Below are 24,068 nucleotides of genomic sequence, written 5' to 3'. Positions count from 1 at the left end.
AAAAAGGGGGTTAAAACATGAAATATTCACTTTTTCCCATTCACTACAATGGCACATAAAATCCAGACACATTCCTTTCCAAAACAATACTTCTTAACTAAAAAGTCCCTAGAAACTAAACAACTTCTTATTAGAACTGAAATACTGGAATAAAAATAGAACAACGATAACTACAACTAGTCAACTGAAAATCAGCATTATTAGCAAAATGGATAATATTCTAACTATTTAAACTAACCAATAATAAACTTCACTTGATAAAACTTAAGAAACATAATATGACCCTAACTAAACTAATCCAATACAAATAAATTAACTATCATTACAAAATGACTAAATAAAATGAGTTTAATGAATGGTTTTGCACTATAGTACAAAATCATTCATTAAACTCTCCAGCCATATAAATCTATGCACACTATTTAAAGCCATGTAGAGTACAATACAAGCAGCTAATGCAGCTCAGTGAAGATAAACATTACTGTAACACCCCCCCCCCACACACACACAAGAAAAAAACACGTTTTTGTACCTTATCACTTTTTGGACTGACACCTACCTTTTTGCATTTTTTTTAAATTATTTGCATTATTTTAAACTTTTGAACAGGCTGTCACTCCAAGTAATTATTTTGTACTGCAATGAAAAATAGGTGGGTTTTAGATTGGCACTGGAGCCTTGTGAGCTCCAGTGGTATGATTTGCAAGACCTAGTGATTCAGGAGAAGGCCTCTGAATTAAACCTGCATAAATAATTAATGAGCCATGATGGCGACCACTGCTAAATCTCAAGACTACTTAGAGCAGCCTCTCCAGGCTCAGTTAGCAATCTCCCCTAGCAGCCTGGCACTGCAGTGATGCTCTGAGGCAGAAGAACTTAGTGAGCTGCTTGGCATAAGGCCTGGAAAAGAATATCAACTCATTAAAAAATATTAACAAAATGTTACACCGATCTCCATCTGAAAGAGGAGCAAATAGTAACAAGCCCACGTGTGAATTCAAAATGTGCTCTTTACACTATGGTTCTCTATATACAGTGGTAAAACATCACTGCTGGACTGATTTTTTGTTTTGCTTTGGGACAGTAGGGAACATGAAGTCAGCTTTCCCTGAGCTGCATAGCCAAAACAACCCTTGGAGACTAAGCACAAGTTTTATGAATTTTGTCAATAGTCTTACAATTTAGCTATGTACTTCACTGAAGCAATGGCAGTCCTAGAACAGAAGGCAGGTAGTATAAACCTATGACAAGTTTGCATTTGGATATGGATAATTTTCTGTCTCCTTGCAAGAGAATAGGCTACCTGTACAAGTGTAGCAGATCCAGCATTTATATTCCTACCCCTAAAGGCAATGCTTATAATGGCTTCAGCACAAAAATATATAGCATGGTTATGTTACTTATTTCTTATGCACACAGTCTGACTAGAAGGACTGCTCTTGGGGAGGCAACAGAGGAGTAATCATATGGTAAACTGATAAAATTGGTTATCAATATAAACAAATTTACACATATGGCAGTTATTGAAAATCACCGGGCTACTACCAAAATAGACAAATGAGTCCTCATTTTACTGCCAAGTTTGATGAATGATAACGGAGGAGTTTAGCAGCCTTCTGAATGCAGGGATAGAACCCACAGCATTCTTTTTTTTTCATCATCAAAGGTGAGTGTGCTTACTGATGTGTAACTGACACATATATCTTGAAACACATACTGGAGAGGAAGGGAGGGTAACAGAATAATGTATGCAGAGAAGTTAGTAATCTGTACCAGAAACAGTCAGTGATGACAAATGGACTAATAAAAGGAAGTTCATTATAGTTCATACATGACCTAACTAATCACACTAGTTGGAAATGAATCTCAATGGACTGGTGGAGAAGCCAGGAATAGGAACACAAACCTGGCAGTGGAGGCCTTATATATATATATATGTATGCATTTATCTTCCAATATTCAAAACAAATATGATGGGTTTCAAAAGCCAAATGTGTATTAAACAACAAGAAAGACTTTCCTCAGCTTCTACAATAGTTTATATAGTACAGAACAGGTAGCATTCAATTCTTTTATAAGGGAGGAGGAGCAACCAGGTATCACACACAGCAGACAAAGTCAGCTGAAAACTGTAGTTATGGTCAAGGGAGTTAGTAATAGGACCTACTCCAAAGAAAAAAATGGGGAAAAAAATGACTTCAAGTTAGACAGACTTGGAACAAAAACACACTCCAATGCAGACTGTTTAACTAGTTAGCAATTGTTTTCAACAACTAGAGAGTGAGACAGAGAGTGAGTTGCAATCACTTATACAATCTGAATGTCATTTAAAAATGTTATTTAGGATGGTTAATGGACAGGGTGCAATAAGAAAAATATGTTTTGCTTGAGGTTTGGTCAACGTAGGGAATTGTATCGAAGCCCTGTCTAAACTTCCCATAGCAGTATAAATACCACCTCAGATCTGCTCTGAAAAGAAGCTACTAGCTTAGTGGGACTAACCTGATCAACAAAAGGCAAATAAAATAAAAATAAATAAAATAAAAAAAAAAAAAAGCTGTGATCGGGATAACAAATGTTCCAAATTAAAGGGTAATATAGTAGCAGTTGGTTGCCATGCTTAAGTATTTTTGTAAAACCACTTTTAATCTTTTTTGTATTATCAGTACTTTGCTTAGACTATATATATATATATATAGGTTCACTTTATAACATCGAAATACTGAAATGTCGAATTTCAGTATCACGAAGCTATAAAGTCGAATGTGTGAAATAGCAAACGTTCATAATCACAAATTTCACATATGTCGAATATATGTCGAATTCACGGTTATGAAGTTGCGCTACGTAATGTCCGGGTTTGTGTTTTGGTGGTGCGCGGTGCCATGTGTCTATGTAGGTGTTATGTCAGGTGAGTGAGTGTTTTGTAAGGATTTTGAGTGGGAGTTAGAGTGTGTGTGAGGGATTGGAGAATGTGCGTGTGTGAGTGAGCTTTTGTGTTGTGTTTGTGCGATCTCGGAGTTAGTATATATAAGCAGGGGGGGTGTGTGTGAGTTGTGTATGTGTGTTTTATTTAGTTTATGTTGTGATGTGGGTGTTGTGTTGTATGTTTAGTGTAGTGTGTGCGGTGTTTTCGGTTATGTGGTTTCACGGTTTTTGTTTGTCAGTGTTTTGTGGATTCGGTTTTATAGTCTCGAGATACTGAAATTCGATATTTCAGCATTTCGAGGTTATAAAGTGAATCCATATATATATATATATATATATATATATATATATATATATATATATATATCTATATATCTATATATATATATATATATATATATATCTATATATATATATATATATATATATATATATATATATATATATATATATATGGTTCTACCTGAGTTAGTAGACATGCCAGAACACCGACAAGCGAATCGCGAGCCCCAGAAGATCGACAATTCAGAAGACCGACGCGACAGATGAAAACACTGATGCAGAGGATGCCGACATGGGAAAAGGCGGTGTAAGTATGCGGTAGTGACGAACATTAGGGTGCGAGTAAGGTAAGTGTGGATATTGACGGTCTGTGGGGATAGGGGTGGGTTAAGTGAGTTAGGGTCAGTGTGCGGGTTAGGTAAGTGTGTGGTAGTGATTGTGTTTGGGTTAGGGGTGGGTTAAGTGAGTTAGGGTTAGGGAGCGGGTTAGCTGAGTATGCGATAGTGACGGACCTTAGGGTTAGGGTTTGGGTTAGGGTTGTAGATAGTTGTGTATGTGAGGTTTAGTGTGGGTTTGTAGGGATTTTGGTGTGCTTGTGTTGTGTGTGTGGTTTTTGGACAGGGAATGTGTTTTGTTTGTTGATTGTTGTGATTGTGGTGTGTACAGTGTATGAGGTTTCGTGTTTGTGTACAGTCGGTTATTTCGTTGTCGGGCGTGTGGGGTTTCGTGTTTTTGCACTGTCGGTTATGTGGTTTCGGTGATTGCGTTGTCGGTGTTTTGGGGTTTCGATTATGTTAGGTAGAACCATATATATATATATATATATATATATACATACATACATACACACACACATACACATTTTAGCTTCAGCTTTTGTACTGGTACAACATATATGCTTCTGGGTGGAATATCTGGAGTTTTCATGCCCAGCAGTTCTGTAGTTTGGTTTGACCTACTAACCTAAACAAGAAAAGCACTTGACATTCAAATTTTTTCATTCTTGCACTGCTGAACTGCAGACAAAATTCATTTCTGAGATGAAGTGAAGATCAAATAGTTTGCTTTTGGGTTGAACTATGTTTGTTTGTGGGTTTTTTTATGTCCGAAATAATGACACTTTAAATTAGGCTAGCAGATGTTTCTTCCATCACACAGATTCAGCTAAATAAACTTCTAAGCTATTCTGCTCTCCCTTTTGGGTGTAGCACCAAAACCTTTATTATTTTTGAGATTGTTGGCTGGTGGTGACCATTTGGCTTTTTCCCAGAGTTGCTGTTTCTACACTTATTTGCAACTTCTGACTTAGCTGTCATGTCTGTGCTCAGTCAAGTTGAATTTTTTGTGGTTTATTCTTCACTGAATGTCTTTAGTATACCTTAGTTGAAATGCAGCATTCTTTAGGAGTTTAGGACTTAGTTTACTGGTATCTGTTTGGAGAATGGATTCCTTGGTTTAGTTTACAAAGTATTGAACTGTTTGTCCTGCCGTATATACAGACTTATTTTTTGGGTCTTTGTTTTGCTCTTTGTTGGATGTATGTGGACTTATAAACACCTGTATTTATATATATTCCAGGGGACTTCAGTTAATGGTGATTATGTTTGACCATCTAGGACCTTGGAAGGCAATTATACTCGTGCACTGACATTTTTCTTTTTACTTCTTTTATTTTATAATTGGGAACCTAATAAGTTCTCATCACACCTTGCACTGATGATAACGATGATGCATGGTAAGTAGAATCTATCCCTTTTCCCTTATTTGTGCAAACTAAGGCATTTTTATATGATGTTGGCACAGACACCACTACAGCCAGGACCAACTTCTATGTTTTTAGAAATAAAATTTCATCCTTATGATACTTATTGGGTGATAGAAGTTCACGCTTAAAAAGAAACCATTTTTTATTTTTCTTCCCATTATTGTGCCATTCAACTTTGTAGAAACTCATTTACATAATGTGAATGAGCTTCTAACAACTTTTAATTTCCATCTAGTTTTAACTTTTTTTTTTTTTTTTTTTTTAGATGAAGTGCTACAATATTATTTTGTCTGATGCATTTAATTGTGTTAAGTGGGTAAGGGGGATCCAACACAAAAACATATCTCTTGATGGCATTCCACCCATCTGCCATGTTTGCATCTCCACCCCTTCCTTTCATGCAGGAAGTTTGGTACTGCCTTAAGCTACTATATGGCTAACTTCTTAGATGTTGGGTGCAATCCTCGTCTTAAAGTCTAAGCAGCTGCTGAGGAAGAATCTTCATATAACTTCTCATCCATCCTTCCTTTGTGAAACACCCAGGCAGCCCACTGATTATCACAATGGATATACGTTTGACTCTTACTGGACCCTGTATACTAATGTGAGGTCCAGTGACAAAAGGAATATGATCACCTTTCACTTGTTGCATCATTCTGACCTTGTAGTCATAAAGTGGAGCTGGTTGAATGACAGTTTCACTCATTTGTCAGAGTTATGCAACTAGTACCTGCATTATTCAATGCCATAAAATGGGTGATGTGTGTGTGGGGATGACCATTTTATTTATGGCAGCAACGCAGGTGTCCTAAGTCCCTGGCAGATACACTGACATCCTTGAACACAAATCAGAGAAAAGGAGCTTACTTGCAGGTTCCTCTTCATCTACCATCAACACTGCTTGTGTCAGGATCTTCCAAAAAGTTCAACAACCTTAGCATAGTTCAGTGAAAAATGTTCACAGCAACTGGGCTAATACAGAGTTGGTAGCTCTTACTAAAGTAAAGATAAAGTAAATGTAAACTTTGTCATACAGATCAACACTAAGGAAAAAGTATGTATCACTGCATGAAATTTCTATACTCAGGCTCGTAACATATGAATGACAGTTTACAGAAGGAAGATAGATTAAATTAATAAAAAATTAAAATTAAACAGAAATAAAAAAAGATACAAAAATAAAGAAAAACAAATTTGAAGGCTCTATTTACATCAGAAACACAACAGATACAACAGCAGGAATGGACTCAGTAGAAATAGAACGATATGCAAAAAAAAAAAAAAAGTACTATAATAAATGAGAGGCACAGATATAAACTTACCCACCAGCAATATATACCATAAACTTACAGTTCACTTTTCAAAGCGCAGATAGAGACATATGAAGCAAGTTATTCAGAGAGTTTATGTAAACAATGACATATTACACACAAATAATGTTTTACCCATGTAGCGTGTTAGGCTATGGGTTTGTTATTTAGCAAGTCTGATAGTGTGTGGGAAAAACCTTTTATGGAATCTGGATGTCCTACATCTAATGCTTCTGTAGCGCTTCATTGATGGCAGGAGTTTGAACAGTCCATGAGCTGGATGGTGTATATCCCTCAATAGTTTTTGGATTCTGCCATAGCATCTGTTTGAATATATGTTCTGGAGGGATTGAAGATTGGAGCCCATGATTTTTATGGCTTAACAGTGTTATCTAGTGCCTCCCGATCAACTTGAGAGCAATTTCTGTACCAGAAAATTATGTTGTTTGTCAGTACACTCTTAACTGTGGCTCTGTAGAAGGTGAGTAGGATCTGTGGGGTAAGGTTAGCTCTATGAAGTATCCTAAGGAAGTGGAGACATTTTTGGGCACTCTTTATAAGGTAGGAAGTTGTTTGTGCCCCGACTTAGGTCTTGCAATATATGCACCCCTAGGAATTTGGTTCTATTCACTCTCTCCACTGCGGCACCACTAATGATGATAGGGATATGCAGGTTTTTCTTCTTCCTAAAATTGATGATAATTTCCTTGGTTTTCCCAGAATTTAGTGCCAAGTTGTCAGTGCACCAATGAACGAGTTGGTTCACTTATTCCCTGTAGGCCTCCTCATCTTCCTTCTTGATAAGGCCGATTACTGCGGTGTCATCTGCAAATTTGATGATTCTGTTTAACTGAGGTATAGCTGTACAGTCATGTGTTACAACTGTGAAAACTAACTATATGCATTATGAATGATTCAGGTATGTTCTGATCATTTTACATGCAAACCACTGAAAAGGGCACAGCGTGCATTTTGTGTTTGAACTGACAATCGAGGACTCAGTAGTGGAACCAAACTGAAGCAATTTCCATTGGTGTTTACCAGCCAGTAAGCTCAGAAATTTTTGTCAGCTTTTAAGTTAAGATTTGACATCTGCTCTCTACCAGCGCCTGTGTGAGGGCAGTGCAGCTGACTACAAGTAGCCAGACTTAAATTATAGTCAGGCTCTAGCCATTGTTCCAGATCATTCTGCCCCAATACAAGCATACCCACTTAACACTGGGTCACTTAAGCAATAGTATGAAACTGCATACCATATCTTTAAGATGGGTGAAGGACTAAATGGAAACAAAGTCCTGAGCTCTTGTCATCAGTCATTTATTTTACAAAAACTGCAGTCATTACCAGCCTGACACCTCTTGGGAAGAGGTAATGTCCTTGTTTAGAAGAGATCATGTGTGTTTAACTGGCTGACTGTGCTGGTCTATGCCATGGATAAGCACTGCAAACAAGCCTGCCTTAAATTCTGAATGTCCTTCAATTGTCTCGATGTCTTGCAGCTGGATCAGCTCTTTGCAGACAGAAATGCCACCTTCAGATTGGAGACTCTTTATAGTGTAATCAAGTATGTCCTGCTACTTTCAAACAGAACAACCGTGCAATAGTTCTGGTATGAGTTTCCGATCCCAGATTATGAACTTTATCTCCCTGATTTTGAATAAGCACTTTATGATGCCTCGTCTGGGCACATGTTCAACCAGGTTTGTTTTGGCTTGCCTAAAAGTTCTGGATCCTGTCCTTTATCAGCTATGTTAGAACTCTCTGGGACCAATATTTTCCAGCACCATTTAATGATGTTTTACTGAATCGAGTTCTCAGGCAAAGATTTGCAAATTCCAAACTTGTCTGTAATTACCACTCCATTTAAAACCTTGCTTTTACAGGTATGGTGACTGAAAAGAAGTACAAAAAAGAAATACAACTGTTACATAATTAATTTTTAAGGGAACATGCTCAGATGCAGCCATTTCATCATGCCTGAGGCTGTCCACTCCTGAATGGCTAGTGACCTCCAGATGGTGAGGTGTTAATTTTTCTTTTCAGTTCTGGTCCTTGTTGATCTTTCAGTGACATTTGACATGGTGGACTGTTTGGTCCTGCTGAACCAGCATCAATCATACTGCAATACCTCTGTAAGTAACCAAAGGACACCACTTTGTCTGCATGTTCCCCTTGTAGGCTGCTGAGTTGCGGTGTCAAGGGTTTCAATACTGGGATAAAAATTAAATTTTAACAGTCATATGGACAAAGCATATTTCCTTAGTCATATAAACATACCTGTGGCTGAAGTGTTTAATAATATTGCAAGTGCCCTGGACAGGTTCACTCAGTACCTGTCTTTATATCTATAGAGGGGGGATTATGGTATTAATACAGCTACCCTCTACCCCTGGATTGCAGAGTGCCACAAGGTACAATTTAGAGTTCATTATTGTTCACCATCTGTATGATTCCAGAAGGAGAAACCATTATAGAGGGAACCTTACTGTATCAGATGATTAAAATAAATGAAACATTGAAGGAGTATATTGACTCAGATGATCACCAGTTATATACACTTCTCCTTCCATTGAGAGCAAATGCTATTTGATAAACCTCTTGCAGACAACTTTTTTCTATGTGCGTTTTATCTTTATGTCTGCTGACCATTAGGTCCCCTCATTGGATTTAGGCCCATTTATTTCCCCATCACTCGGGGTGCCTCTCTCAGAGAGGGGCTATCTTCCAGGGAGCCATGGAGGTTGCTGGTGCCCCCTGCACACACAAAATGCTGCAAGCAACACGCTTGTGTGTATTAGTAGGCCCTATCACCCACCTCTGTTGGTTAATATGAACACTCACATCACTGCAAGGTCTACTATGCTGTGTGTGTGTGTAGCCATATACTAATGAGGGCTGCTCTCAATAACCTGGGTAAGCCAAGAAGATATCTATGGTTAATACTGCTTCTAAGCTACTACAACTTTACATGTGGTGAAGTAGCCATCTGAACTAACACTCCCTCCCCCAGCCAGGTGAGTCAGCACTAGTTGCTCACTATTACCCTCCACTGACAGTATCTTCCAACATCCCAGCCACTAATCATATCGAGCTCTTCTTGGTCACAGTAAAGGACTTATCAATGTCACACAGCTAGGCTCCAAATCACATGCAGATGATGATTTTGACAGTATATATTGACTGAAATGTAATTGCCTGTGGGACTTCTAAGATGGCTGCACACTGATCAACAGCTTAATTTGGGCTCTCCCAGTGTGAAAAAAGAAACTGCAAGATACATTCTAGTAATTCTGCCAATGTTAATAAAACTAATTTCCTGGCTACTAACTACACTGGCTGGATACCAGCAAAGAAGAAACTTAGAGAGCCTGAAAGAAAAAAAGGTGAAGAGAAAACACTAACTGGGAAGAATCTGCAGCTGGGTTAGCAAAAAGCAGTTCAAGCTCCAACATCAATACAAGAGATGGCTTTCAGTAATTTAAAGGAAAAAATAAATTACATATATTGAAAGATGATTACAATAAATGAAACACTGAAGGAGTATACTGACTCAGATAACAAAAGGATGGAAAAATGGAAGAAGCTTTAAGCAGCTATTTAGATGAACTGATAAAACTGCAAAAATCAGAGGTTGAAATAAAAAAAGGCTGTCTGAGACTTGTCAAGAAGAGCCGTTTCAAAAAAATGATAGAATTAGAGGACAGAGCATGCAGAGAAAGCCTGAGATTTTCTACCATATCAGAGAAACTGGAAGAAACAGACTATATTAATTTTATGAAAGCACAAATAAGCAACTAGATTGGTATTCCACAGCAGGATTTGTTAATTGAAACAGCATGTTGGGAATTTGCTCCAAATCTGGCGAAGAGAAAGCAGCCAAAATCCTTATTAGTACAGACGCAATCATACCAGCAGAAATAGTTGATCCTGACTGAACTAGCAGAAGGCACAGCATTAAAAACTGGAGACAGTAGAGTGTTTGTGGAAAATGATTATTCACTCTACACCAGGTAGAAGAGAAGCAAATTTATTCCAGCAATCAGGGAAGGTCAAGAGGCAGGTGTGAGATTCAAGCTGATATATCCAGCTGTCTTCAGAATATTTTTCCTGGAGAATCAAAGACATTTATTTATGAAGAACAGGCTAAAGAGGACATCCAAAGTTTGTCTAACAAAAAGTGAGTCATCAAACAGGAGGGGAGACTGCTTCTCATCCATCTGATACAAAAGCTCATACATTAACTTTGCCATTCGAATCTTTTCCAATGTTCCAAGTGGAAAATTCTTGAGACAGAAGAGCATACTAGACTAAGGCACTGACTAGATGAATTTGGAGTACCTTGGAATTGAGTCTGGAGCTGGCAGATGGAGATGAACAGGAAGACAACCAGCAACACTGATATTTGTAAATAAATGTGAGATTATAAAGCATCAGTTACATTTGTGAAATATAACTTTGCAAGAAAAAGTGGCAGAGAAAGATTGAACTTTTGTTGACTTTGTTAAACTTGTGGGTCGACTGAAAAGCATATACCCTACTTCATGTCATTGTTTGGAAGGACACAAAATAAAAAAAACAGTAACTAAGCAAAACAATTTTTGTTCTCAACAGTATTTGTATAAAACATATCATGATATAAATTGCGTGTAATAAGGCAGATTTGTGTAGTATGAAGTCAGGGGTATCTAAAATGAGGGGAGGGGTGAGGGCTAGTCTTTTTAGTGAATGTAGCATGGGATAAAGGAACTAAGGCAACCAAATACTTTTTTAGTTTTAAGAAATGTAGGCATTACAATGTAAAAAGAGAAGATAGGCTTAGTAAAATCGTATTTAAGTTAATATGCTGTAATATTGGTCTGGTGGGGGATGTAAAATGCACTAATTATAATATATGTAAAGTTTTCATGTTTTCTCTTACTTTTGCATAGTTGAATGTCAGGATTAATACCCTTGGGCTTAATCAAAAAAATTTTTTTGGTTTAAGCACGTGGGTTTGAAAAACAGGAAAACATTGTGAATTCAATGGGAAGTTTTCCTTTAGAAAATGTGAGCTGAGAAAGGCCGTTGTACATTCTGTTTTATGTTTCCATGGAGATGAGCTGACTACGAGTGCAGGCAATAAATCTTGAGATGTCTGGGAATTGTTTGATGAGGGAAATATAAAATTAAAAGGTTCAAGGGCAGCAAAGCCATAAAAATAAAGATTGAAATTACTGGAAGGGAATATGAGATCACAGCTTTCCTGGTACCCAGATTCTTCATTGCAGTTGTTGAGCAGTGTATAATTTAGTTTTATTTAATGAAAGCCCACTTTTTGTAAAGGCTAAAAGTTAATGTGTTTTGAAAACATACAAGTTGTTTTACACATCTGGTAGTGGAACAGAGATTAGAAAATAAACAAACAATTACTGCAAGTAGGAGCAAATGCTGTTGCATGCACTTCAGCATGGAAACCCCTAATTTATGGTTAAATAACGCTTATGAGTGCAACTGTTGATGTAGGATAATTGTTTATATTAGGAGGTTTAAAATTTATTAATTGAAGATATACATAGATTTGTGTGCTTGTTTTAAATTAAGGAGTTACTGGGTGTTCTGCAATTTTTTTTTGAGGTATTAGAAATATTTTGGATATTTCATGAAAATTTGTATAAAGTAGAGAAATATAGAAATCAAGAGCGAGCACAAATGGAAATATTTATGGAAGACTTAAGTACGCCAAGGTTATAGGTAGATGAGGCTCAACAATTAATAGTTAAGACAGGAGGACATTAGATAAAAACTGCGATGTATAATTAATCTACAGGAAAATCTCCAGGAATATATGGTATTCCAATGGAAGATGGAAGCTAGGACGGAAGAAAATGATAAAGATCTGGAAGGTTTTGTTAAACAGTATTTTAAAAGTAGGGAAGCACCAACGTGCTGGAAGAAAGCAGTGGTGGCTATAATACCTACAGCCAGTAACAGACCCAAAAGACCCTGCTTCATATAGGTCCATTTCAATTTTAAACCATGTTTTTAAAGTGTTAATGTCTATAACAGTTAAAAGAAAGACAAAGGTGTTGTCATAACTGACATACGGATCAATGGGGTTTTGTGGAGGGGAGACAAACATTTGACATTAATAAAACAATGATGATCCAGGGGGAAGCAGAATGCAAGAAAATACTGTCATTGTTGGTAGGTCTTGATGCGTAGAAAGAATCTGACAGACAAAGCTGGGATTTTATGAGTCGGACAATGGAAGCATTTGCATTGCTTGACACAATAGCAAGGTTAAATAAGAGAATATACGAGGGATCAGAGGCAAGAATTAAAGTGGGAACATTCCTTTCAAAAAAGTTGTGTCTGAACGAAGGAACCAGGCAGGGGCATCCTCTTTCCCCTTTATTTGCTTTATATTTAGAAACATTTGCAAAGAAAATAAGGGGCTCAAAAATTCAAATATATAATTGGTATGGTAATCAAGAAAAGTTGGCTTCATTTGCAGACAATATTATTTTGTACCTTATAAAAGGACATTTCAGTGTTGTGGAAAATTGTGAGACAGTTTCAAGTCTTTTCAGGATATAAAGTTAATGAAGATAAAACAAATGCTATAGCTGTAAATTATGTACCTAGACACAAATTAGTTCAACAGTACACATTTATGGGGACACGATAAAATGAAGTATTTAGGAGTATGGATTAAAAATGCTTCTGTTACGGCAGCTAAGGCTATGTGGAAAGAGACTAATGTAAAAAGTGAGAAACTGGAAGGTACTGTGCATGGATATGCCTATGGATAGCAAGATACAATCAGTACATTTTTTTCAGTCCCTTTAGTTTTATATACATGTCAGGCACATTTTTATCAACCAGAAATGAAGCCGCAGATAGTAATTGGTAGAGAGTTGAAGGACTTTTCTGCAATGGGAAGAAAGCAAGGGTCAGTTGGGAGAAGCTGATGCTACCAATAGAGTTGGGAGAAGCTGATGCTACCAATAGAACCAGGTAGTTTAGAATTACCTGATTTGAAGGGATATTTAAGAGCTATGCAGTTAAGGCTCATATACATAACACAAGCAGAAAGTTATAATTCATAGTGGAAAGGGAAGATGATGAAACAGGAGGGACATTCATGAAATAAGGAGACAGTGGGATTTTGGATGCAGATCCTTAAGAGGAACAGCAGCAGCAATTCTTAATATTAAATTCATAAAGCAACAGAAAGCATTCTAAGAACTAAGCCAACACAAGTATGGAGAAAGGAGATTCTGTCAATAGGGATGACTGCAATTAGGAGTACACAGAATAGGCAAGATGCAGCTGGAATTTACTTGAGGAAACTGGCAAAGAAACCAAGGTATTGTGATTAAATAACTAGGATGGGAGAGATAACAGAATGGGAAGAAACCAAGAAGACACATGGACTGCAGGCGAGAGACTGCCTTCCCTACCAGGTACTGATATCAGAGTATAGGTAAAGAGAAAGGGGTTAAGTAATCCTAAGTAAATGACGTGCTCTGGCAGAATTTTTAGCTGACTAGAACAGATGTTGCTGTTAAAAATAAATGATTAGTAGGGCATATGAAATATTGTATGATAAGTAAAATAATTAATCAGAGGAGGTGAGGAGAGATTGGATAAGCAGTTTACAAGAGAACAATGGGAGCTCATATGTATGGCTCCTAAGTAAGCAAAAAAAGGTCCAGATGATGTAGGATTTTTGCTTGGATGTGTTTGCATAGTTACTTTATACCCCAAGCAGACTCCAAATAATTTTTCCTCAGGTTGATGGCAAATATTGGAGGAGTGATGGGGAAGAAAGAGGTAAATGGGAACATATGTTTTGGGAGTGTAATAAATTGGCAAACTTTAAAAATTCCCTAGAAAGTACTATGTCAGAGAATTGTCTCAGTATAGTAAGGCCTTGTTAACTTTAATTCTGGTGGCTGACAAAAAAGCAATTAGTAGAAAATGGAAATCAAAGCCTAACCCAACTGTATTTTAAGTATTGAATATTGTAAAAGACATAAAATAACTGAAAGTGGAATCTTTAGAAAAGGGTAGGACAAATTACATAAAATAAATGAAAACTGTGGGAACATTACATGCAGAATAATGTTCTGGGGAGGAGTGAGGTTTAAGGGAAGGTAGGAATTGAGCAATTTATGTAATTTTAGATTAATGTAAGTTATATAAAAGAATATATGCAGTGTATAATGTATTAACCGGGAACAAGTTAATATGGTTTGTTTTCTTTTATATAAAAGTATGTTTGCCTATGTTATAGGCAATAATTCAATAATGGTGTTAAAAAAAAAAAAGAAAAGTAATTGCCTGAAGCTTAATATTTCCGAAACAGGTCTTGAACATTCATGTCACTTTACGAGTCTCTGCTGTATTTTATTATAGGAAAGACAGATAGGACTTTATGTACAAGGTGAGTCATCTTGGAAAGAACATGCAAGTCACTTATGTTTCAGGACCAGGTGCCATCCAATGTCAAGTCAACTTATTATAAAGAATATCATCTGAAAGCTTCTGATTTAATATGAAGATCTTGATGTTGTTAATTCATAACTTTGTCTCCTCCAATATGGTCTACTGAAATACTTTTGTGTGTGATCCCTGGATACTGACCTGGATAGCAGCTACAACATAACTTCTCTTCTTAACTTCTGCATGGTACTTAAAAGTGTGCTTGTTTTCCTCAGTTTACATTGCCTGCCTGCACAATTATGTATAGCCAGGAAGTTCTAGTCTTAACTTTATTCTTCGCTTTATGAGCTTCCTCATATCATAAAGCACTCCTTGGCCAATTACAGACTAATGCAGAGCCCCTGCTTAGGCACTTTTGGGCTAACGGAATCTCCAGAATTGTGGTATGTTGCTTCAGTATTACCTACTGCTACTATAATATCTTCTGGAGTTCCCTTCTGTCGGCAGCTTTTACACCTGGCATATTTGAGCAGTTCAGATGATTTATCTTTTAAACAATTTTACATAACAAGTTTGATTAGTTATCTTATTTTAATACACATCCAGACTGTTTTAAGAACTGTTTTATATGCATTTACCTCTGTTTATCTTTGTGTGTGTATTTTCTTGGGGCATGTTTCAGCTTTACACACACTTTTAAATTTGAATTTGTGTTAAGGTTAGTCATGGAGTGTCTGACGACTGAGTGGTCTGCTGACTGAGTAATCCTTATTAGAGTGCACAATGATAAAACATTTCCTATCTAGGGAATGCATATGGAGTTAGAGAGCCACTTTAGGATCTAACAGCACATAGCAGCATTGTCAGCCCAAGGGGGTATTGGAGAACTGAGCTACAAGCATACCTCTCTACCTCTTAGCACAAGAAATATGGACAAAACCAGAAATAATAGGGGGACAAAGGCCCCAAAATAGGGGTAAAATATTGCTCTTATAAAGTTAGAAAGTAAACAAACAAATAAAACCAGAAGTAGTAGAACTGAAGGACCAATTTGGTAGATAACAAATGCAGCAACAAAACCCAAAGGATCCACCACAGCAGCATAAGAGTAAAACCTTTAATAACCAGGATAAGCACTTTCGAGTAATCCAACTTGTTTTCAAACCCAAATACAAAACATAATAAAACACAACCTATTTAAAAACCACACTCAACCAATAAAATTGCAATACAGCACACACCTCCCAGAAGGTCCAATCAATTCAATTTCCAAGGTCTACGCTCTCTGAGAACAGGCTTTAGTGGTAGAACACTATTAAACCCTGGCATTCTATCAGCCTGCAGATCTGCAATCCAGTAAACATCAATCTGTTCTGTTTTGAGGGAAATATCACCCCCTCTTCTGGTCAACATACATAACTGCAGGACCATAAATTTAAAAGTATGTCCCAAATTTTTCTTAACATGCTGTGCCAGCGCATTATGTTCAGCACCAGCCCTTATGTCTCTGCAGTGCTGTAAAACTCATTTCAACATTCTATTGGTTTTGCCAACATAAAATGAGTCACAATCCTGGCACTTCACTAGGTAAACAATACACCCGTCCAGTGACCGGATGTTGAAATTTATGTCTATAAAGGCGCAGCCTTTGCAATGCCCACATGGAAATGTTCCTATTCATTGAACTCCCAAACCAAGCTGTCCAGAAGTGCATCCCACAGAGTCTTTAACAAAGCAGTCTCTTTAGATTAGGTGCATTCCTGAACCCATAAACAGGCGTCTTTGATACCATCAGCCAACTGTAGAATCTTTCAATTCTCATGTATAATCCTTTTAATTTTGTTCACATCACTGTTGTAACCAACAGTCAGCTTCAGGCACCCTCTATTGATCATATGTTCATATATTCATAGATTAGTACTAAGCTAACTGCCCTTGTGAGCCATTTTAAGCCTAGCCAATTATCCCTTGTGAGACTCGAACCCTGCACCTTGTGTTTGCAAGGCAAGTACCTTAACCATTAGGCCACCCTCCCAACCCTGGATCCACATGCCCTCTGGTCTGAGGGGCTAGATAAATAGGACTTCCAACTCCATCTCTACCAAACCAAGGTCTTGCAGAAGTCTGCCTCCACATATGATGCTCCCTGCTAGCCATCCTTATGGCTCCCTGAGAGTAGCCTCAATCCTCAAAGCATGACAGCAGAAACTCAGTCTCTCTATCATACACATCATCTTGGGTACACAGTCTGGAGGCATGCATAATTTGCCCTTTTATGACATTGTTAAAAATATGCTATTTAAAATATTGTTAAAAATATATGTATATATATGTATGTATGGATATGTGTGTATATATATTTATACATATATAGTTATTTCTATATATATGTATTCTTTCCACTTCTTATACCACATGATATACTAACATATCTGCCAGATTTCTTCATACTATCCTGTATCCTCTATTACTATACATTATGTTAGTATTCACCACAAATACCACTTTAAGCAATATTTTGTAATAATATTCTTATCTAAATGTTCTACTTTTTGAAATTTGTACTTAATAACTTTGTCACCAGTTAAAATGTTATCTTTATTTGCCTATGTTTCATGTACTGCTGTAAAGTTTTTTTTTTCATATTTTATTTTTTTTTTAATGTATTCACATGTTTTTTTAATGTAATCTCATTTTGAATGTTGGAGCTTATCTCCCCGGGCCTCTACTGAAAATGGACATATATCCAGCTAGACTAGCCCGGTCAACAAATGTAAAATAAAATAAATAAATAAAATAAATAAATGCTGGGGGTGCATACTCCACCTTTCCAAATAGGTGTTCTTCCAGCAATCTTTTCTGTAGGTCCTAATCTGCAGAAACCCTCATGCATCCATGAATAACTCCACATCAAGGAAGGCTATTGAGGTGGTAGAATGGTTAACTGAAAAGGTCAAATAATTAGTGCTCTGCTGTAAATAAGCCACAAAATCTACCAATTGTTCTTCTGACCCTGTCTAAACGATAAAGAGGTCATCAACAAACCTTTTGTAGAAATAAATGTTTCTCCAGGTATTATGGGGACCAAGGACACAGCACTCCTCCCACTGCACCAACACCAAGTTGGCATACATGTTGGTGCATGCCATGCCCATGGCCACACCTCATTTCTGCAAATAATACTTCATACCAAACAAACACATTGTTATGCAGAATAAACTCATGAAAACTGCATATTTGTAAAGTCTCATGAGGTCCACATACATTCTTTCCGGTCAAAAAATCACTAATTGCCTTAATCCCAAAGTCATTGGGTATAACAGTAAATAAACTGTGAACATCAAGCGCAACCAAGATCGAATGCTCAGACAGCTGCTGATCAAAAATCTGTGAGTATAAAGAAGTCAGAAAATGGGTGGTGTCCAACACAGCTGGTGCAAATTCCAATGCAGGTTTGAAATGCCTTTCAACCCATAATGACATACACTCCGTTACCCAGCCTCTGTCAGAGACTATCGGCCTCAGTGGTGGGTCCATTCTATTTTCATGCACCTTTGGTAACCCTTTAATCACAGGTATAACAGGATCCATTGTCTTCACAAAATTATATGTCTCCTCCATGATCACCCGTGACCCGAATAGCTCCAACTCTTTCACATCTATAATGATCTTTTTAAACTCACACATTCTTAATTCTGTGTAGGTATCTGGACCATTAAGCACAGATATCATCTTTTTGTCATACTTAGTGCTCGCCATAATCACAACCACACCCCCTTTGTCTGCCGGTCGAATGATGATGTCATCTCTACTCAAGTTCTTCAAGAGCTTTATATTCATCCTTGGTCAAGTTATAGAAGACCCTTCTCTTCTGCTCATAAACAACTTTCGCTATCTCTCCTTCACAAGTCCTAATGAAGGCATCCACAACAGGGTGCAAGGCAGGGACAAATACACTCGGCTTCCTAAGCCTAGTTGCATTATTTACATCTTCTCCTCCAGTTCCAAACATACACTTCAGCATAATACTTCCCTCAAACCGCTGTAAAACTTTCACAACCTCACTAAATCTCGGAGGTTGTGCAGGTATAAACGTTAAGCCTTTATTTAAAACAGTCAACTGTTCTCTGCTTAACTCAATACCAGAGATATTCACCACCAACGTATCCTTCAGATTTCTGTTTTCCTCCTCTTTCTGCTCTGGCTGTCTACCCTCTCCCTCGACTGAAAGTCTTTCAGTCTGACTGTCACCGGTAATATTGGAAAACCTGAGCCAGTACAGTACTGTTTTGGTCTCTCCCCCAAATTCTCTCTGTAGGCTCTTGTAGGCTCTGTGTAGGAGGCAAGTTGTCCGCCAAAGCACCCATTGTAACAGTGCCCGTTACAGCACAATCCACTACTGAACCAATGCTGTCACACTGTCATTGATTAGATGAACACCTCTCAACCATGGCATCAGCCATAGCTCCTCCCTCCACTGTCCTGTGGATAGCATCACTATTGCGAAGGTTATCTGCTTTAGTCTTATTGGAATTGGCAGAATTGGAACGATGTACACTTGTATTCATTCTTTCCTTGGGCCAAACAAATATATTCCCCCTCACAAAATCACTATAGTCTCTCCTCAGTTTCTTCAACTTGATCTGTTTAAGCCTACTCTCATAGACATTCAGGGGAGCAGAACAGCTCATCCATTTTATTTTCACAAATTTCCTCAGTAAAACTTGATGCTATCTTCGCCTGCAGAGCTTCCACTTTTTGTGTCAACAAACTTACTTCAGGTTCAAAATAACTATTAGCAACTGCATATATTTAAAACTTGTCTGAAGACTGATTTCTTGCCACTGTGCCAGTAATTCTGGAAATGTGTTCCCATATGTAGGCAAACATAGCACCCTGAGACCATGAGGAACTATCTTGTGATGTAGGCAGGCCTCTAAATGATAGCACTGCCATTGCAGCTGTTTTAGTGTAAACAAGCAGAACAGATTGAAGTTAACTGGATTGCAGATCTGCAGGCTGATAGAATGCCAGGGCTTAATAGTGTTCTACCATTAAAGCCTGTTCTCAGAGGGCGTAGACCTTGGAAATTGAATTGACTGGACCTTCTGGAGGTGTGTGCTGTATTGCAATTTTATTGGTTGAGTGTGTTTTTTAAATAGATTGCGTGTTTTATTATGTTTTGTACTTGTAATTGAAAACGAGTTGGATTACTCGAAAGCGCTTATCCTGGTTATTAAAGATTTTACTCTTACTCTGCCATGGTGGATCCTTTGGGTTTTGTTGTTGCTAAACACAGAAAGTAGCTATAATAAAAAGTTTTGTGTTACCATATATTTTCTAAAGAACATGAAGTCTGAAACAATCCATACCTCCTTCCATCCATAGACAACTCCTTATTTCCCATTTTTGCACATGGGGTCGGGGTGCCACCAGTAGTGACAATCATCTAGAGCAAAGGTTTACACCGCTGGGTGGCTAGCCCTGTCATGGAAGTCTGAAACAAGTGTCTGTCACTATTCATTGGATTCAGTCCTCGCTGATTTGCCAGAAACCAAACATTTTATGAGGAGCAGACCAAAATACGAGGCAAAAATTTGGATAGTTGAGAGGTATGGCTACAAGTTATATATAGATGTAAACATAACAGATATGATGGCCAAACTTTTCTTCCCCTTGACTAAGAAAGCTTTGCAATAGTAATAGCAGGGGTGATCAATTTAAGAAGATTGGGCAGAGAGTTTTATATATGCCCACAACTTGTCAAGAGTAATTTCCTGGGTGAAATTAGTCTGTCTTCTTAGTTTCATGCTGCTAGTTGCTGCAGATGCGAAAACAGCGATGTGCAACATTTGAGTTCCCATAGATCTGTGGGTGGAACAGCAAAAACTAAGTATCTGTGTTACTCTGTCAATACCAAAAGGATTAAGTTTACACACTGTGTGGTATTCCCAACTAGCCTGACGTAAGACAGGAACACATACACAGCTGAATCTAGCTAATCCATAAAACTGTATTTACATGATTATGTATTTATTTATAAATGAATGAGCAGCTAGAGAGAATGGAACTTTAAGACTCTCTTACTCATGATCCATTTACAGAGAAGAACAAGTCGACAAAGTTAAACAGAAACCTTATGAATACTCAAAACTACACATTATTTATGTATTTACCAGTGTGTTAAACAGGTAGCACACTTGCTTTTAGTGCTGGAAGATTGGAAGGTTGTGGGTTTTACTCCCACATCTGGTGCTTGATACAGCCACTGCAGTGTAGTACAAGAGGCATGGGTGTGCTGTCCTTCAGATGAGACGTTGAACCAAAGTTCCATCTATCTGAGTTAGTGGTAGCTTAGGTGGATGAAGAGGATTCCATGGTACTTAGTGGAAAGAATAGCAAGGGAAGTTCCCTGGAGTATGGCCAAATTTCCCCTTAGTCAATACAAGTACCACCTCGAGCCTCCCCCTAAAGAGAGGATACTAGCTTAGTAGGACTAACCTGGTCAACTAAGACTGAATAAACAAATACATTTATTTATATTTTATTAACCAGATAAGTGAACTTTCCCACAAACTCATTTCAGCAATGACCTGAGCCATAATGACAAAGACAATAAGTAAGAAATACACTTAGGGATACAAAGAAGAAAGGAAAAAAAAAATTTCCTTTAAGGCACATGACAAAGATATACAAAACATAGCCAGGGTGTGACAATAAGTAAAGCATAAAATGATATTTATAAGAATGCATGCATTATTAGTGATTGAATATACAATTTAAACGTCATTATAAAACAGAATTGTTTGTAAGCATATGTCACAGCTCTGTAAGATTATTTATTACAGATTAATGGGTTAGGACTACGACTAAGCAAGTAAAGGTTGCATGGCTGTACAAAACAAAAAGGGGTAATTTCTCTGCATCACTCTTGCTGTCAAAGGCAATATCAAAACAGACTAAATCTGCACATTTTGGAATGGAACCACCAAGTACACTAAACCTAAGAATTTACATAACAAGCTCAAGTCTCCATAGCACTTGCATTTATTTTTTGAACAGATGGTCTTAAGAGTGTTTTCTTGAAAATCAGTACTTGGTCTATATTCCGTACATTCTCTGGCAGCTTGCTCCAAACAACTGGAAGTATTTACTAGAAAAATCTTTCACATACCCAGGGTGAATGGAGACCTATTACTGAATACTGTCATTACTTCTAAGAGCACAGGATTGGTTTCGAAAGGGCAGTCTGCTAAGAAATGGTGGACAGTAACCATTTATTATTTTTCAGATAAGTATATTAAGCAATAAAGTATCTCTAGCTGCAAAGGGTAACTACATACATGAAGAAACTTTTGTCTGACAATTTATGCAACAATCCTGTCCTACAGTTTTTACTGAATGGTTTGTCTGTGTGACAAGTTTACACTTTGATTTTGATGTTGCTTGGGATATTTTGCAAGGCATCCATGCTGGATTCTAAGCTCGGTGTTTCTGAAGTATAGCCAAAGAATCTACTTATACTGTACTGTACTGATGAGGTCATGAAAATAGCTGAAATATGCATGTCTACAGTTAGTGGTGTTTAGGTTTTTTTGCCTAAATATACCAAAAAGTAAATAAGTAATGGGTATTCAGAAGTCACATAGCTGAAACACAGCAATGTCCTTAAGGGGCAATTTGCGTATATCCCATGGGTCTCTACTAGTGACGGTTTAAGGTCTGACACAATGAAGACTTTAGCTTGGTTGGGTCTTTCTTGCAGATTTTACTGAATGCTTTGTCTGTGTGATCTTTTTAACCTGTGGTTTGGCTACATGAGTAAAGATGGATGAGGTGCCTTCACGCCATCCCACCTTAGTCATGCGCAAACAATAACCTTGTTGCTGCCCCTAACTTCCACCTAAACATTATCGTAGCAAACCCTTTTACTAACAATCCCATTACACAAGACATGCAGACACATGCTCAAAACTAAATCGAATCCCTAACATAGCCATTACTCTAACCAACTAACCTGCAAACACCTGCAGAGACATACACCTTCCACTCAGGCATACACCACAAATACTACACATACACACAGTACTGAATCTATCCCCTTATCTAATATGGAAAAACTTACATACACAGGCATTCCTAAGCTTAATGCTGAAAACATTAACTATATCTAAAAGTTCTGTCATCAGAAACAAAAACTTCTACTTACCTGCATGCAGACAAACTTTACAAAACCTACTACACATCAATATTCCAACCGCTGGTATTTTTGGAATTCGACAAACCTATTTTTCAGTCAAACATGCTCACCATGTTAAAAAGTCAACAAAAGCAGTTACAATAATTGTGTGTGTGTATATGTATATATGTATGTGTATATATATATATATATATATATATATATATATATATATATATATATATATATACACACATACACACACACATATATATATATATATATATATATATGTAGAGAGAGAGAGTAAAATAAATGTAAAACTATACTAATGCCTTAATGCCCACACCAGTGGAACAATATGAATATATGAAAACAATCTTGTAAGAAACAACACAGAGTAGAAAGAGGACTGCAACGGATGTCATTCAATTATGCCAATGCAGCGACTATTAATGGGTCATGTACAGATGTTTCTTGGATTGTGAGAAATGAAAGTAAGGTAGGAATATTTGTAAGAAAGTTAGTTATAGCATTCCAGAGTTTTTTGGCCCATTAAACAGTTGGTGTAGAGGGACTTCTCAGTACATGTAGACCAGGGAAGCATGAGCAAAGCGATCTACAGAAGTCCCTAAAAGGTAATATCCAGCAAAAACTTGACAATGTTGTACACAAGTGAACAGCTGAAAGAATAAACATAAAAAAATACAACAGCTTGCCCAAGCTTTGTAAATCCATGAACACAGATAATTTCCTACCCGAGTGCAAAATTCTTCCACACGTGAGAGATGCTGGATACCATTGTGGTGAAAGCAGCCGCAGTAAGCAGAGAAAACAAAGCGAGGTATAGTAATCCCTCCACACCATCATAACACACTCCGATAAGAGCATCCAGGTAATCCTGAAAAGGGCATATGGCATTCATTATTTATTTATTTTTTTGAAGAAATACAAGCCATTAATAATATAGCATCAACAAAAATAATAAGTCGTAAACATGGTGATGAGTCAGTAATTAAATATACTGATGTAGCGGTGTTTGCTATGAGATTTTTATGACCAAAACACTTAAAAACCCCCAAGTAGAGTGTGATCATTAATATAAACAGACAGGTACTTAAAATAGGCTTTAGGCTTGTATATGGGATATAACAACATGTATTCTGTATTCAGATCT

At 37.3% G+C, this 24,068-nt stretch overlaps 1 protein-coding gene across 1 annotated transcript in view; it reads right to left on the bottom strand.

Annotated features, from left to right (window-relative positions):
* Positions 1-24,068, bottom strand: part of TTYH2 (tweety family member 2) — a 2,201,930-nt gene that overhangs the window by 121,558 nt on the left and 2,056,304 nt on the right. The window contains exon 11 of the mRNA XM_044085133.1: positions 23,650-23,792. Coding sequence (XP_043941068.1) covers positions 23,650-23,792 — 143 coding nt within the window. The remainder of the gene's footprint in view (positions 1-23,649; positions 23,793-24,068) is intronic.

The sequence above is a fragment of the Protopterus annectens genome, chromosome 10.part0 (assembly GCF_019279795.1).
Source record: "Protopterus annectens isolate FY-2018-M chromosome 10.part0, PAN1.0, whole genome shotgun sequence".
Classification (NCBI taxonomy): Eukaryota; Metazoa; Chordata; order Ceratodontiformes; family Protopteridae; genus Protopterus; species Protopterus annectens.
This window is presented reverse-complemented; position numbering and strand designations above follow the sequence as displayed.